The sequence below is a fragment of the Tachypleus tridentatus genome, chromosome 12 (assembly GCF_004210375.1).
Source record: "Tachypleus tridentatus isolate NWPU-2018 chromosome 12, ASM421037v1, whole genome shotgun sequence".
Lineage (NCBI taxonomy): Eukaryota > Metazoa > Arthropoda > Merostomata > Xiphosura > Limulidae > Tachypleus > Tachypleus tridentatus.
The window spans coordinates 69,692,817-69,709,421 of NC_134836.1; the positions used below are offsets into that span (position 1 = coordinate 69,692,817).

Genomic DNA, 16,605 nt, shown 5'->3' on the forward strand with positions numbered 1-16,605 from the left:
GTGACACTGTCATATGGACTAGGATGAAACGTACTGAAAATCGACTAATGAATTCCTAGTGTTCTAAAATTAACTTTCTTGTGCCAATTACCATAATATCAAGGCTGATTTTAATGAACAGTTCCAAAAAAAGAACACATTTATTTTCAATAAAATGTGTGTCAATATCTCAGACTTATATTTCATTATCATTGTACAAACCTGAAGTAATTAGTGCTTTTGGCTACCCTGTCAAAAATACTTAATTGCTTTGTGTGTTTAAGTTCACTTGTTGAACTTATCAAGTATTACAATAGAGTGGAACCCCTCTAAAGCAGCCACCTTTGAGACTGAGACAAACTGGCCTGATTAGAGGGGTTCCACTGTACATAATTAGGGATTATGTAAACAAAAGAAGGGACTGTGATTGAATGACCACTTTCAAGGGGTGACCGAATCTGAGGGGTAGCCACTTGGAGGGGTTCCACAGTACTTGTCAAATTATACCTTGTTAAACATCTTGGTTTGATACGACTTTTCTTACGTCATCGCTAAGACTATTGTTACTTTGTTGAAGCTTTTGACTCCTTTTAAACTTTTGACATTTTTCTCAATTTTGCAGTCAGTCTTATCAATGTTGTCACAACTTAGTTTTATAGTAAAATCTTTAGAATTGTATTTAATTGTCATGAGTTGTTGCTTAACACAATAAAAGACATGTTGGCCAACTCTGAATGGGACATACATACACTTCAACATTTAACAAATATATAACATTAAACATACAACAGTATATGTTTCAAAACAAAAACTATATACACAACAATAAGAAGAGCAATCAGAGATTCTCTTCTGTCACCCATGGTTTTTTGTTTTTTTTTCTAAGAATGCATGAATTTATATTAGATAACAAACATAAAATTTAACCTTTGAAAACCTAGAGAATCCTTCTTAGATCAACAATGGCCAATGATCAGACCCTTTCTGTAGTGTGATGACAAGTCTCAACTTTAAATGCGAACAAAATTTGGTACAAATTCTGTCACACTGATAATCAGTAAAAAACTCTGCAAAAAATGTTCTATTTCCCCATTGAAAAAACAACTCTTCAAAGTGATTCAGAATCCAGGTCAAATTTAAGACAGGACTCTCCCACAGACTTCCCATCTTGTGCAAAAATTTTATATACATCAGTCTATTAGTTTTTGAGATACGTGCACACAAAAACAAACGTGGACCTGACTGCAATATCCTCGCAGGGTGAGGATAATCACATACTACTGCAAAATAATGATAAATTCAGTTTGAACTTATTAAATGTTTATTAATTTTTACATAAAATGTAAAGCCTTCAAAACATACATACAAAATAACTGATATAAGAAAAACTTTATTTCAATTAAAACAAACTTTTTTGGCTTAAAATTAGAGTAATTGATGAAGAGTTACCATAAAACACCTTTACTGTGTAGCTCAACATTTCAATCAAGTTTCAGTGAAACTGAATGACAGTTTGTGAGGAGAGACAAGAAAAATCAGCTCTCAGTTCACAGGAACTGATCCAAAGAACCAAACCAAGTTTATAATCCGAGTCCCATATACAAGCATTGTATTCAATACTGTACGATGAAACAAACAGTAGTTGAATTGACAATTCAGCAAGAAAAAAATAAAGTTTCTGTCCTTGAAAAACGTTTTCTTAAAAAGAAAGTCTGGACATAAATACTCACTATGACTTCTTTGTAGTTGCTTTTCCAAAAGGACAAAAATTTGCATTTAAACAAGAAGAACACTTAGGTCCCACAGGAAGACAAACAGTTTGACCAAATCCAACTAAGAGCAAATTAATTTCTTCCCAGTATTCCCTGCAAAGAACCAAAACTACTATTAAAAAAATTACAAACAATAAAATCTTATGTTAGAAGATTTCAAACACTTGATGTATCTAAGACTGAAATAAATTAAATTACACCTTGTAACTAAATTATTATTTCTGTTATGCACAGTTTCCAATTTTGATACTATCCAACAACTCAATCAGTTTTTCACTCTAAAACATAGATAAACTTTACATAAATAATTATCTATCAAGGTTGTTTGAAAAATAATTGTAGATTTTTATATCAAAATGTTTGTCATTAATAAGAATAATAACCCTGTCTTTTTTACAAACTCAACAAGCTGGGCTATAAAAGATTGCCTTATCCTCCTTACCCCCAGACTTCTTCAAGCACTTGGACAACTTCCTACAGGACAAAATATTCAACAATAAAGCAGCAACAGAGAATGGCTTTAAAGAATTTTTAAGTCCTAGGATTTCAGGGTTTTATTGTTATGGTATAATCTTGTTTCTTGTTGGCAAAAGTGTATAGATTCACTGTGTTCCTATTTTGATTAATAAAGTAGCTTTTGTTTGTTTTTAAATTTCATATTAAATTTAAATTTTACCATTATTTTTTTCACAACCTGATATTATGTACCTCATTCCAAACCTTATCTTTAATACAAGTTGCCAGTCAAATACATTCGACACAAAATAACATACCGTACATAAATCAATATTACACAGAACAAGAAGGAAAGTCAGACAAATACAACAATTTAGTTTTGAGTAAGATTCAAAATACATTTCATTAACTAAGGTTTTATTAACCTTCAAATTACCAAGTTGTTCATATGCAGCACACGACCAGCAATTTTGATGTTTGTACTTGTTATAAAACTCAGTGTAAAAAGTTGTTCAAAACAGGTTGGTTAAAATCATTGATTTTCTTTGTAAAACATGTAATTAACAAAATTAATTATAATACTGAAAGTGTTTGTTGTTATACTCTTGTATGACTCATACATTATTGTGAACTCTGTAACTAACTGAAGGACCCACAAACTTCCATCAAAATAGCAAAAAACTCAGAATTAGATTCAGATAACAAACTATTTTCAAACTTATTATACTCATTGACAAAGTCCTCTTGAAGTACCTTTAAACCAAAAAATCTCTAAGCATCACACTTTGTATGAAATCAAAAACAATTCCATATAATTGTACATCAAGATGGAAAACATTCTAAGAAAGTTTGTATGAAATCAAAAACAATTCCATATAATTGTACATCAAGATGGAAAACATTCTAAGAAAGTTTGTATGAAATAGAACCACATTACTCCATAAGGATATTAACATTTCTTGAAAACTTGGTTTAAATTTTAAATAATAAAAACTTACCTGATAAATACAGCTTGATAAATAGTTTTTGAATTATTAAATGCATGTTTTAATTAAAAATAAAATAATAGGAACATTTACAGTAGATAAATTTTTATTTTAATAATCACAATGTTTCAACCAATAGTATTCAGTCATCATTAGATTAAGTTTGAATTCAAAAAGATACTTGAATTTGAAAGAATATTACATACTGGTAATTGCTGAGACAAGTTTACAGTTGGTGTTAAATTAGCTTATATAATAAAACTGGGTGTAAAAATGTTAAAATAAATAAAGGTGGTTCCTAGATGTTTATTTCGTTTGGGTTCTAATACTTTATTAACAGTGCTTTGATTATATTTCTTCTGTTAATTTTAACATTGTTTACAATGATGTGTTTTGGTTCTTTGAGGTATCCCAAAGTACACAAGGCCCCCTCTAAGATGTTCCTTAAATCTGGGGTTCATTTCTATTCTAGTTTCTCCAGTACATTTGATTTTGTAGATGACCCGTTTTTTTTTTCCAATTACTGTTAGTAACAAATTCCTTAGTTTTAATACCTGACGTTTGTATAATAACACTATTTATGTCAATGTTGTCTTTCTTTGTGATTCACTTCCACAACCCAATTAGGTTTTCTTAAAAAAACTGTGCACTGTTTGTTGTAGGAGACTCAAAATCATAACCTACAAACACTTGATTAAATTTTCCCCATGTTTTAATATTATCCAAAAAACCTATTCTTTATTAGTTCTATTAAACATGTATTTTATCTGTATGTTTCACATTATATGGGAAAACTAGGTTAAACATTTTTATTAACCTATTGCAAAACACAATTCTTATAACTCATAAGTATATTCCTTTATATATACCTCAAATGCATTATATCAAAACTAGTAAAAGAAAAGTTGGTGATTAATTTATTGTGAGAAACAATCCCATAAAAACTTATCTTCATATACTCTATTTAAGAAACACCGATTACTTCTGTTCCAGTTAGACACATACAACATCTCCATCCTTTACCTCACCTTGGCAGCCAACCTTCCAATGCCTTCCTTGTGTCTTCTGGATGTTTTGTTGTTTTCTTCACCCATCCAAGACGATTGGCTATCCGGTGAACATGAGTGTCAACGGCAATGCCCACAGTTTGCTTCCATGCTATGGCCATTGCCAGATAGGCCATTTTTGGACCAACTCCAGGTAGTTTACATAATTCGTCAACACTAGTTGGAATATCTCCTGAAAATTGGTCTTTCAGAATTTGAGCAGTTTTCTTCAGATATTCAACTTTTTTCTATAAAATACACAAACATTTCAATAACTGAATTACCCAAGATTAGTGATAGTACATTTCACAGAAATTTAATTGCAAAAAAGGAAAAACTGAAAATGTAATTTTTTATATTAAAAGCTTAATTAAAGCTGTAACTGTTAATAGAGAGACACCTATACACAAGTCTTACCAACAAATACTTTAGTAAAAATTTGTTCTTAAACCTTGATCCATTTTTCAAACTCTCAAAAATAAATCAATGATACACATACATACCCTAAATAAACATCATTCTATACATATCACAAATTTCAAAGTACTAATACACTGTGAACATTAAAACTAACCAAAAGAGTTGACATTAATAAATGTTATTTAATCCAAATTTTGAATAACTGAAAGGTCGACATATTGGCATATGTTAAACCAAATTTATAAGGAACAACATATTGAAATATTTACATCTTAAAATGAATAAAGCAGGATGTCTCACATTCAGGAGCAGACTGACCATACCAGTGGTCAGTGCTATCACCAGCCTGGTCTGACAGTTTTAACCAAGAGCCAGTCCACCAGGCTATTAATATAAATTGAAAACAAAATCTTTAGTTACCAAGTTTCTCCAATCCTCTCCCCTGCTTGTACTGAACCTATATAAACTTCTACTTCTGAACAACAAAAAGTGATCTGTTGTGTGGCCATAGAAGCAAGTTTTATTTTAAAAAAAAGCAAACACACTGAAAACATTTCTTATATCATGATGTAGTAAGCCCTTAAAATTAAGCCATTTTTTCTAAGTTTTTTAGCTTTTGTGTGTATTTGAATATTTTCCACTTTCTTAAGATATCTTGTTTTGTTTATTTTACCCATATCTGACCACTGCAAATATTGACACTGAATGAAACTCATAATGACATCTTTTGATCAAAACATACTGTTGTGCCACTAAAACAACCTGCAGAACACACTGTGATTTAACAGGAGTGATAGTTTAACAATTTTCAACTTTTATAGCTCAGACTGAGGTAATGCAAGCTGATATATTTTTATTGGATGTGCTCTAGTGGACTCTTATTTCACATACAAAGTTTAAAGGTCATCCATTAAGAAATATAAAATATCCAATTTTATTCACTCATTTTCCTTTTTTTTTATTGCACCAAAGGTACAAGAACTTTATTTGATAGAAAAACATACTTAGAGGTTCAATTCCCCTTGGTGGACTCGGCGGATAGCCCGATGTGGCTTTGCTATAAGAAAACACACACACTTACCTTTTATGGATATTTTTAAAATTTGGTGCACTGACAGATCTTTACAACCTAAAACTAAGTGTGAAATTTAATTTAAGTATAAGCCTCATGTGCAAGGTTACTCAACAAAAAACCTCTCAGATATGATCATAATTTGTTAGCATGCCATGTTTGCTATTCATCTCAGATTTGCCTAAAAGCAAATGTGAATAATTTTTAGTTTCTGTTATTCAGATTAAAGACAAAACTATAGTGTGAAAGAACATGCAGATGTACAAGTATTGGTTAAGCCAAGTAAACTAGGTTAGCTGTTTCTAAATGAAGGTTTTCAACTAATCACATTTCAGGAAATGTGGCAAATTGGAGGCTTTAGCATCACGATATTAACTTTAGCAGATAGTACAAATAACAACATTTGATATGGCTGTACTAAGTGTATGTGATTGATGACAAGGAACAGTTAATCTAAATTCCATGGTATCACTTCAAGTTATTAATAGTGTTTTATAGAAGAACAACTACCCCCATATGTTTTAAAGAATCTTATTGATTCTGTAAAGTACAAGTCTGCTCTGAATAACAGGGTTGTGATCATAAAGTTAATGTTGGTTACTATTGACTGTCACTTTCTTACTTGCTGTAATTTGTTATGTATTGGCAAAAGTCATTATATCTAATCGAAAACAATTTAAGTGTGGATAAAAAAAAAAAAAGGATTCAACGTGGAACTTATAGGGAATATAATGAAAACTGCTAGCTAAACTTATAGCATTGATAAGAATATTACAGCAAATATACATTTATTAATAAGCCAAGCTGTATTTTTGTTCAATTTGAGGTATGATAGGGGGTAAAAGAAAACGTTAGGCTTAGTAAACCAACAAATGAATATCTACTATACAATTCTTACCAATACCATAAGTGTAGATACCAGTTTGGCTGCCAATTTTAGTTTCATTCCTTTAAATAACATGCTCAATTCTATTTTTGGCAACATCTTTTTTTCACACTGAAGCTGTTTTTAATTAAATTTCATACACAGGGACACAAATAACTTTTCTAAATAAAATCAACTACTTATTTCTGAAGTTCTGGCTTGTACAGTTTCTAATTAATTTAAACTTTAGTATTACTACTAGGAAAACTTGATATGCTAGAACCAATTCAATGTAATATCCCAGTCATACTCTCCAAAACCCCACGGGATATATCAGTCTCCCAAGTTCATCATCTGAAGTTTCCAGTATATTATCAATAGTAAGACCACGTGCCCGTAACCTCTCCATAGCTGCATGGGTAACCTCGTCTTTAGTCTGGCTGGACAGCATCAATGAAACCAGAGTATGAAAATGGGAAACCTAAAAGATAAAAACACAATAAGAGTACCTTTGTCTCTCTCAAATTTCAATCTATGCATAAGACATATTTTTTAAAGTAATTCAGTAATACTTTTTCATAAATTTGTGATGATGAGACAGCAATTTTATTTAAATTGTGCCATAAAAAAACTTTATTTAGTGTCTTTAAATAAATCAAAAAAAATTAAAGAACACTACATGTACGTAGAATATTTTCTTGTTAGTACAAATATATAAAAATATCTAATATTTAAATACTGCATGAAAACTTCTATTACACTATGTAACACAAATTTTGTTCCTGGATAGTATGTGTTATTTCTTAATTACTTATGTTGCAAAAGTATAGAAAATGACCATTATTCCCTTTAAACTTTGCTTTTGTGACCTGGATAATGAAATTTAGAAATTAACCTATTTTCTATATAAAAATGGGCAAATTTTCATTTACATAAGGTTTGAATAAAACAACATATGAATCAATATTCACATGTATTTATACTAAAATTATACAAAAATGTTTAGAAGTGAGTAGTTTTTCAAGATTTGCAACAATAATGTAAATCACTTTCATGTATGAACCCCCAAATATACTCTCCCATCATGTTTTCGTTATATGCTCCCAGGTCACAAAAGCGAAGTTTGAAGAGAAAAATAGGTCTTTTCCATTTACTTTAGGCAATTGGAAAATAATACTTCTGCCCAGGAACAAGAAAAAGTAAACATTTTGTTACAAAGTGTTATACAGAAATGTTAAGATCCAATAGCTTGATGTCCTTGGAACTATTTGTTCACTGGATAATTTGGCCAGATTTAACGTTTTCATAGATGCCAAACGAAATATTTTTAGTACATCGGTACTACTAGTCTATCATATCAATTTTGCAGTTATGTCACATATGCTGTAATAAATCCTATTACTTCCCTTTTGTAATATTCATGAAGTAATTACACTGTATATCAAGAGATTTGCATTGAAAATGTCTACCAATAAGTACAATGAAAAAACACACCATTGGGCTAATAAAGTTACAGTTTGAATGTGTACATTTCTTACATACTAGTTCATAAAAAAGTGGTTATAATAAATTTTACATTTAATATCCTAGTCTATGAACCAATTATTTTCTTATTCATGTTTAATTAAGACTTTAGCACTATTTCATTAAATTAGTATTTAAAAAAACAATTATACAACATTTCAACTAATACACAGTTGGGTAAGCACTAAGCACAAGAAATTGAAATACATGGTTTTAAGGTTAATACATTACAATCAATCTTATTTACTTCAGGAGGGCTGTCCATATCTGTACATTTTTCTGCTCCCATGGTATCAACTGGTGCATTCTTCACTTTTCTCATTTCTTTAATATTTTTTAAAACATCTTTCCAAAATAGTGGCTCCCATGATAATACTGTTTCTTTGCCATTGGGGTCAGTTTTTGACATAATTTTCCTTCCTTTCTCAGCTACATCTTTTGATGTATTTCCTCTTATGTTTTGTAAACCATACTCAATGCTTAAGTGTTGTCTTTTTCTACAATACTGTTTATCCTTGTCATACTTACTAAGCATTCCCTTTCTGGTGCCACTTTCTTTTATAATTTTTTCTGCAGTACCACAAGAGGCTTTCTTACTGTTCTTTGTACCTGTACCTTCAACAGACTTTGAAAGTTCTGTTAACATCACAGAATCTTTACAATCTACATCACTGAAAATCTCTTTTTTACTCCTTGTCTTCATTTCAAGAGCCTTCAAGAAATCATCAAATATCCCAAAAGGAAAATATATATACTTGTAAAATAATGTTACTGAGGTTTCCCATTTACTCACAATTCCTGCAAAATAAGAAAAAATTTTTTTATTATAAACTTATGATACTAAACATTGGTGTGACTTTATTATCAAACTGATGGCTGGATAAGTTGATTATATGCTTACATATTTATCCTGATGGTACACTAAGAGCTTTCTTCTTAGAAAGTATATGTACAATACAACTCACATCTTTAATGGTTTGGTATGAATTTTGTGCAAAGCTAAACAAGAGCTATCTGCACTAGTCTTCCCTAATTTAGCAGTGTGAGACTAGAGGAAAGGCAGCTAGTCATCACCACCAACCATCAACTCTTGGGCTACTCCTTTACCAACAAACAGTGGGATTGACTGTCACATTATATCATCCCAACAGCTTAAAGATCAAGCCTGTTTGGTGTGACAGGGATTTGAACTCGCAACCCTTGAATTACAAGTCGAGTGCCTTAACCACCTGGCCATACTGGGCTGCATCTTTAATGTCCAACCTTTGCATATTCTCAACTCTCATATCCTATCTTCTTAAATACCCTTTTAACTTTGCAAATCTTTTTACAATTTCCTGGCTTGATCCTGTTGGAATTTCAGTTAACTGTATCACTTTCTTTCCTTTAACCTATGTATTTTAAAAAACAAAGGTCTTTTCAGTTTTACCTTTTAATCCATTCTTATCTTAAAAACTTGATTCACATTCTGTTTCTTTCTGTCTTATGCATCATTTTGTTATTTAAAGAATTATACTTTATTACGTGCTGCCTTTTTCTTTAAAGAAGTTAAATAAATACAGAAACAACAGGATTGTCACCTATTATCAGAATTATGAAACTCTCCCTTATTCAGTAGTAAACTGTAGCTTTCTCTTACAGATAAGCTTGGAAAAAGATTTGTTCTTTGTTTTGCTTTTGTGTATGTAAATCATTGTTTTATTAAAATTAGTTTCTGACTGGATGAAAACATTCCTTAACTTCAGCTATTCAGGTGGCAGCCCTACTGAAGGCTTGAAAAAAAAAAAAATTAAACCCACCCTTCATTTTTAAGAAAGCCATTAATGGAGTTAATTGCTTTCTTAAAAATGAAGGGTGGGTTCAAATTTTTGTGTGTAAACCTCGACTAAAAGTAACATCTTTCATAAGCCAATCATTCTGTTAACTGGAGTCTAAACTGTCTTTAACAAGTCTTAAATGTTTGTCCACTCATTCTGCTGACTTTGGAATATAGCATAAAGAAACCAGAGGCCTTCACCTCAACAATACCCTCCTTTCCCAATAATCTTGCAAGATTCAATGAGATCCCCTCTTGCTTTTATTTTCTCATGTGAAAAGGATAAACTCATATTTTCAACCCAAGTATTATCACACATATACCTTACCCTGGGCCATTTCCAATAAATTGACAATTTACTTATGTTTTTAATAAGCCAATTAGGTTTGGTCCTCCCTAATAACTTTATTTTCATGAATTAAAAGTAATTCAATTTTCAACATTTCTTTTAGCTCATTATTATTATATTAATTCACTAATAAATCTTGCTTCCTTACTAATGACATTCTCAATAACACAAAATCAAATTTCTTTTTATAATACTTTTCAATGATGAATATGATATTAATACGTATAATAATACTGAAAATTAGGTCTTATTTGGTATATATTGTAATGTCTTGGCAGATTTACTTAAACTGTAATACGTAACTAGGACATTATGACATTGCCTTTACAATTTACACGAACATCCAAACCTTCTAAAAACTACAAACATGCAAACCATGCCACTTCAGCGTAGAAGTTAAAAGTTAGGCACCCAAAACTCAAGAGAGTGCCGCTACAAAGCCAGTTTGATAGATATGATAACTATTAATCACTATTAGTATTGCTATTACTAATTTAAGTAAATTATAGTGATATTCCTACTAAATATTACATACTAATCATAATAGTATAATAGTACAAATACTACGTATTAGTTACTAGAACTTGTAATTCCTACTAATTACATCACTTATTGTTGTAGAATTAGTACCGTTCTAACTAACCCATATTTAGATAGTTAATAAAACACTACCTAGAAAATAAATACAAGATAATTTTTTTAAATACAGCAAAATATAATTTAAAATGTGAGAGTGTGTTACAGAAGTTTTAGTTCTCTCCTCAATGTTTTCTTTTCTTGAGTAGCTTTGCGCGAAATTCAAAATCAAACAAACCTTCATCGGTAAAAATTCATTCCTTTTCCGAATGAAATTAAACACAACTTTAAAGTTTTTAATATGTTATTTCATATTATCATACCAATTTTCTGAGTGATTTCTACAGAAAAACAAACAACAAACGATGGATGGATTGTGAATTTTCAAACATATTCCACAAGTAGCGTGATCGTTCAGCATATCGTATGAGTAATATACATAAACATAACAATACAGTCTCTTGTACGTCCACGTAATTACTTCGCTTTGTTTGTTTGTTTGTTTTGTAATTTCGCACAAAGCTACTCGAGGGCTATCTGTGCTAACCGTCCCTAATTTAGCAGTGTAAGACTAGAGGGAAGGCAGCTAGTCATCACCACCCACCGCCAACTCTTGGGATACTCTTGTACCAACGAATAGTGGGATTGATCGTGAAATTATAACGCCCCCACGGCTGGGAGGGCGAGCATGTTTGGCGCGACTCGGCGACCCTCAGATTACGAAGCGCACGCCATAACGCGCTAGGCCATGCCGGGCCAATTACTTCGCAGAGTATAAATGGATCTTCAGCAAAACTTTTATGGAAGTTCATTGGGTCCTTGCGGAAGTACACACAAATTTGTAGTTTCCGATTTTGAGTTTTGCAATTTTTATTGGCGTTTTCTCCTTTTTTTGCTCCCTATAAATAAATTCTCAACAAATTCAGTAAGTATTTTCAGTTTTGCATTTTGCGGTTTTTATGAGCGGTTTTTACAATTACCATTGGGGGTTGTTGTTATTTTGAATTGAGCACAAAGATACTTAATGGGCTATCTGTGCTCTGCCCACCACGGGTATCAAAACCCGGTTTTAGCATGTCCGCAGACATGCCGCTGAGCCACTGGGGGAAACACCATTAAGGAAAGCAACTTTTCATGTCGTAGGATAACTTTTCATTAATTATGCTAGTATACTCCAGCCAGTATACACATATATATATGTATTCTGGCTGGAGTATATATATATACACACATCAAAAGCTTCGCTATATGCTTTAGGGCTCGCGTTCGTAGAAACAGGAATTTTCAAAGTTTCACTCTGACACCAACTGGGATTTCGGGCAACTATCAAATAAACTCGCGGCAGGGATTCCCTATTCCAGCACCTAGCGACTCCTCTAATATACGTTAATTAAGCATAACTTTATAAAATATTTTACACAAAAAATCAAAATTATTCTAAATTAAGAAATGTATATGACTTCATGATTTAAAATTTGGTATGTTATACGGGAAATTTACAAGCTTAAACGTTTCGGGTTTTACGTAAAGCTAAGAATTTTATGTTCATTTTTTGAAATAACTTGTGTATGAACTAATTGATAAATTCTCGTTAATATCCTTGTATATATACAGCATCATTGTGCCAGTATATATCTATTTTGTTACTGAATTATCTTACTGATTAGGCGTTTACTGTAAGTTTTGAGGCGATAAATTCCTTTGAATTTTAACATTCTCAAAAATGATTCAGACTAAATAGTCTGGGCCCGGCATGGCCAGGTGGATAAAGCATTCGACTCGTAATATGAAGGTTGCCGGTTCGAATCTCTACCACACCAAACATGTTTGCTCTTTCAGTCGTGGGGTCGTTATAATGTAACGATCAATCGTTGGTAAAAGATCAGCCCAAGAGTTGGCAGGGGTAGTGATGAGTAGCTGCCTTTCCTCTATTTCTACACTGCTAAATTAAGGACGCTTAACGCAGATAGCCCTCAACTAGCTTTACGGGAAATTCAAAAACACAACAGGTTACGAGTGCGTAAAATTTTTCCTAATTTTATACTAACAGACAATATAGTTTTTGTGTTTGGAATTAAGCACAAAGCTATACAATGAGCTCTCTGTGCTCTGTCCATCATGGGTATCGAAACCCTGATACTAGCAGTGTGAGTCCACAGACAAGATGGAAGACAGCTTACCAACTGTACTCACCACGATCCCTTGTCTAATTTAACAGTAGAATTCAAACCAAGTAGTCCAAAGTTCAAGAACAAGAGATAATAATGACATTGTGGCTAACCGTCATCACTAAGAATTATTTAGTTTTTTTTATTTCGCGCAAAACTACACCAGAGCTATCTGCACTAACCGTCCCTAATTTTGCAGTGTAAAACTACAGGGAAGGCAGCTAGGCATCACAACTCACCGCCAACTCTTGGGCTGCTCTTTTACCAACAAATAGTAATATTGACCGTAACATTATAATGTCCTCATGGCTGAAAGGGAGAGTATGTTTGGTGTGATGGGGATTCGAACCCGCGACCATTGGACTCTTGTTTTTGAAGACTCATTAAGTTAAAAAAAACTTTCTTTATCATATCCACGAATTACAGGAAATCTTTTAACCATGTCTCCACATTCGTGTGTGTGTGTATATATATATTTACATATACATATAATGATTTTGCAGTTTAATTCTTCAATTTTTGGAAAAAACTTTGTTGCGCATCCTTTTAGCTTTAAATATTATCAGTGTCTTTTCGTAATGTTGGATACTATATTAATTGTGTCAGTAATTCTACATGAGTTACAATATAGAAACTTACAAGAATGATCACATGATTTCTTTATTAAACATTTCGAACTATTTGCCTAATTACTTTAGAAAAATGTGTTTGCCAGTGCTCGAGATTCACCTCCCACAAAAAAAACAACAAAAAAACGCGAAATAACAGAACGCACTATAACATTTCAACAAAAATTAAAAATTAACCAATTATAACATCCTTCTACCAGTCGTTTATACTTAATTAAAACTAAAAATAAAACGGCCAAAACGGAAAATTAAAACAATTATTTAATTAACAAGCAATTAAACAAAACTATGCTGAAAAACTAGTTACATTTAAAAGTTATTGTATCTGTTCGGTAGACATTTGTAATATTTTATCCACTATCACAAAACTAATTAACGATCACACTGTTCTGTAGCTGTTGTTACAAAAGTAAAATAATATTAATCAAGTGCACTTCACATGTAACAAAAGCAAAAAGTGTGCATCATTTGATTAAAAAAAAGTTTATTTATATAGTTTCTACTTCCACAACCAATATTTTTCGAACCTAAATACGAAATATAAGTCGACCAAGATTCCTGATGTTTCATTTCGTTTTAAGCGCTAGAATATTTTGAAAGCAATTGCTTAACGGTGTCCAGTATGGCAGATATTATCACAATGTTATATGTTTTCTGGTTTTTAAAGTCAGTGTTGCCTAAATTCATTCTATGCTCTTACACACCACACTTAAAAAATTACTTATATATTATCATATTTAATCAGAACTTTTTCCTACTACGTTTGCCAAGAATGTACCAAATATAGCGAAATTTTTGTGTACTATCTGAATCTGAAGAATATATATAGCACAGTTGGATCTATGATACTATTAACTTTAGTTGTTGTTGTTTTGGAGAAGGGGATTGAACCATAATGCTTTCAAACCTTTGTGTGTCATCAAATTAGAACATTATTTGTTGTAAAACAGTTTATGTTATTGTTGAATGAGTTCCATATAGCTTCAAAACGCTGTTCTAGCTACCAATTAAAAGTGCCAAAATGGTATTTCCGTGCGTTCCGTTATGACTAGATAAATATTAATTTCGAATACGGACAACAAGAGAAAGCGAATGACACAAGTTACGCAAAAACTTATTTTTTTCTCCACAGTATAATCAAACTGATGGGGCTTCTACTTATTAACAACTAGGCTTAGCTAGTGAGAAAAGGATATGGTAGTATTCAGTATACATACTTCCTGCAGAGTAAGTTCATTAAACGAAGAGTCTATTATTACACAAAAATGCAAAATCACTAGATATTTTTCCATCAAGATGTTTTTCTGTCAACCAATTGTCTTGAAATTCTGTCTTAGTCCTCACACAACTTTTTTTATTCGACCAGAAGCTTTAGGTGTATCCATAGTGAGTAGTAGGATCCACATACTGGTTGTTTTTATTAAACATAGAGGATGATATAACTTCTAGATATCACCTATTCCACCAATTAAAAACACTGCTCTTCTCTATTTTCACGTATGCTCTTTGAGGACGAAGCAGGCATTATCTGTGAAAAATAATAAGGAAAAATTGCAGTTACAATTGAGTTAATTTTCTGGACTTTTTATTTTGTAAAAACTGTAAAGATTTGGAATAAACGAACGTTTTTCAAATTTGTCCATTAAAATGAAAAGCCATAGTAAGCCTGCGTACCATAACAGCATGTTCTTAAACATTGTCGACATTGTTTTTGGTGTGTTTTTTTTCCTTTTAGGTAATGAAATGATTAATTGCAAATAAATTCGACTTCATGCTTCATCGTTTATTCTATTCTTTAAAGAAATAATAATACTTGTTTGTGGAATCATATAGTGTAATCTCTACAGACTTCCAGAACATCCTCAGTAGGTGGTAACTGAGAACAATAGTATAAGAAGAAGATGCAAAGAGGGGATGCTTGGCTAGACATACAGATTTTACAATAGGAAACTGAAATTTTAGGGAGATCTAAAATCAATTCCTGTTCTGCCAAAGGCATCTCAGTCTAGGGCTTCTGGGAATAAGCCTCCAGAAAATTAATATAACAGTATAACTCACTGTTGCTGTGTAAGTTACATATGTAAATGTAGAGATGCTACAGTAATCTCAGTTCTGACGCTTCTGCCTAAGAGTAAAATCATACATTTTATGAGCGAGTTGTCAAAATAAAGATGAGTAACGTATATCTTTATCGGTTTGACCTGAAAAATGTGTCTCTGTTGTGGATCAAAATGTCGTTTATAAAAATTAATAATATAATTTAATAAATAAACCGGTTTCACGACCTTAAGTCTGTGAGGTTCTAATATTTGCTATAGTAATTTTTATTCTTTATCTGTAATTTTCAGTATTGGTTTAAGCATGCCGCTAGTAACAGTCATACTTTTAAACTGTACCTATCTTGGTATACAGAATTTGAAGTATATCGGGAAAAGGGGTGTATGTAAGTATTGGTGTATATCTTCGCTAACTGATTAGAGATGTAGTGTAGTTGTTTAAATTTAATTGTTCAAATTAACCATGAGTTTATATAAGTTTTTGTATTTTTGATGTTCCATTTATTAATATAAATGTACAAAATAAAAAAAAAACAATGTCGAAAGTAAATCTGAAATTTTAAGAGAAAACTAAAGCTGTCTCTTGCATCGAAATTCAATATATCATTTATCGAAACCTAAATGAAACAAATCCATTATCACATTAATAATAACACATTCGTAAAAGAGAAACGTTGACCTTGAAAGTATAGAAGATATTTAAAGCAAAGTGTCGAGGGTAATTAATCTTAAAAGCGTTAGAAGTATCAAATCTGCTAGACATAATGAAAATAAACGTATATTAACAACAAGACAGCTACTACTATAAGGCTAGGCTGACTAGCAAATAAGGTCAAATACAGGTTAGGTTCTTTGGTCGCTTCACCTACAACGTTTTAAAACGTGTTAGT

General features: G+C 31.6%; 1 protein-coding gene across 4 annotated transcripts; it reads right to left on the minus strand.

The window, feature by feature from the left end:
- Positions 1-1,282: 1,282 nt before the first annotated feature.
- On the minus strand, positions 1,283-11,204 carry Nthl1 (Nth-like DNA glycosylase 1). Of its 4 annotated transcripts, none has more exons than XM_076469823.1 (5): positions 11,185-11,204; positions 8,368-8,918; positions 6,907-7,077; positions 4,222-4,487; positions 1,283-1,844 (listed from the first exon to the last, which is right to left on the minus strand). In XM_076469823.1, the coding sequence occupies exons 2-5, from the start codon at positions 8,821-8,823 to the stop codon at positions 1,709-1,711; spliced, it is 1,029 nt and encodes a 342-aa protein (XP_076325938.1). In that variant the 5' UTR covers positions 8,824-8,918; positions 11,185-11,204; the 3' UTR covers positions 1,283-1,708. The 4 variants fall into 4 exon arrangements, with proteins under 4 accessions (XP_076325938.1, XP_076325937.1, XP_076325935.1 ...); XM_076469822.1 differs by lacking the exon at positions 11,185-11,204 and adding an exon at positions 10,890-10,930; XM_076469820.1 differs by lacking the exon at positions 11,185-11,204 and adding an exon at positions 10,821-10,922.
- Between the last annotated feature and the right edge of the window lie 5,401 nt (positions 11,205-16,605).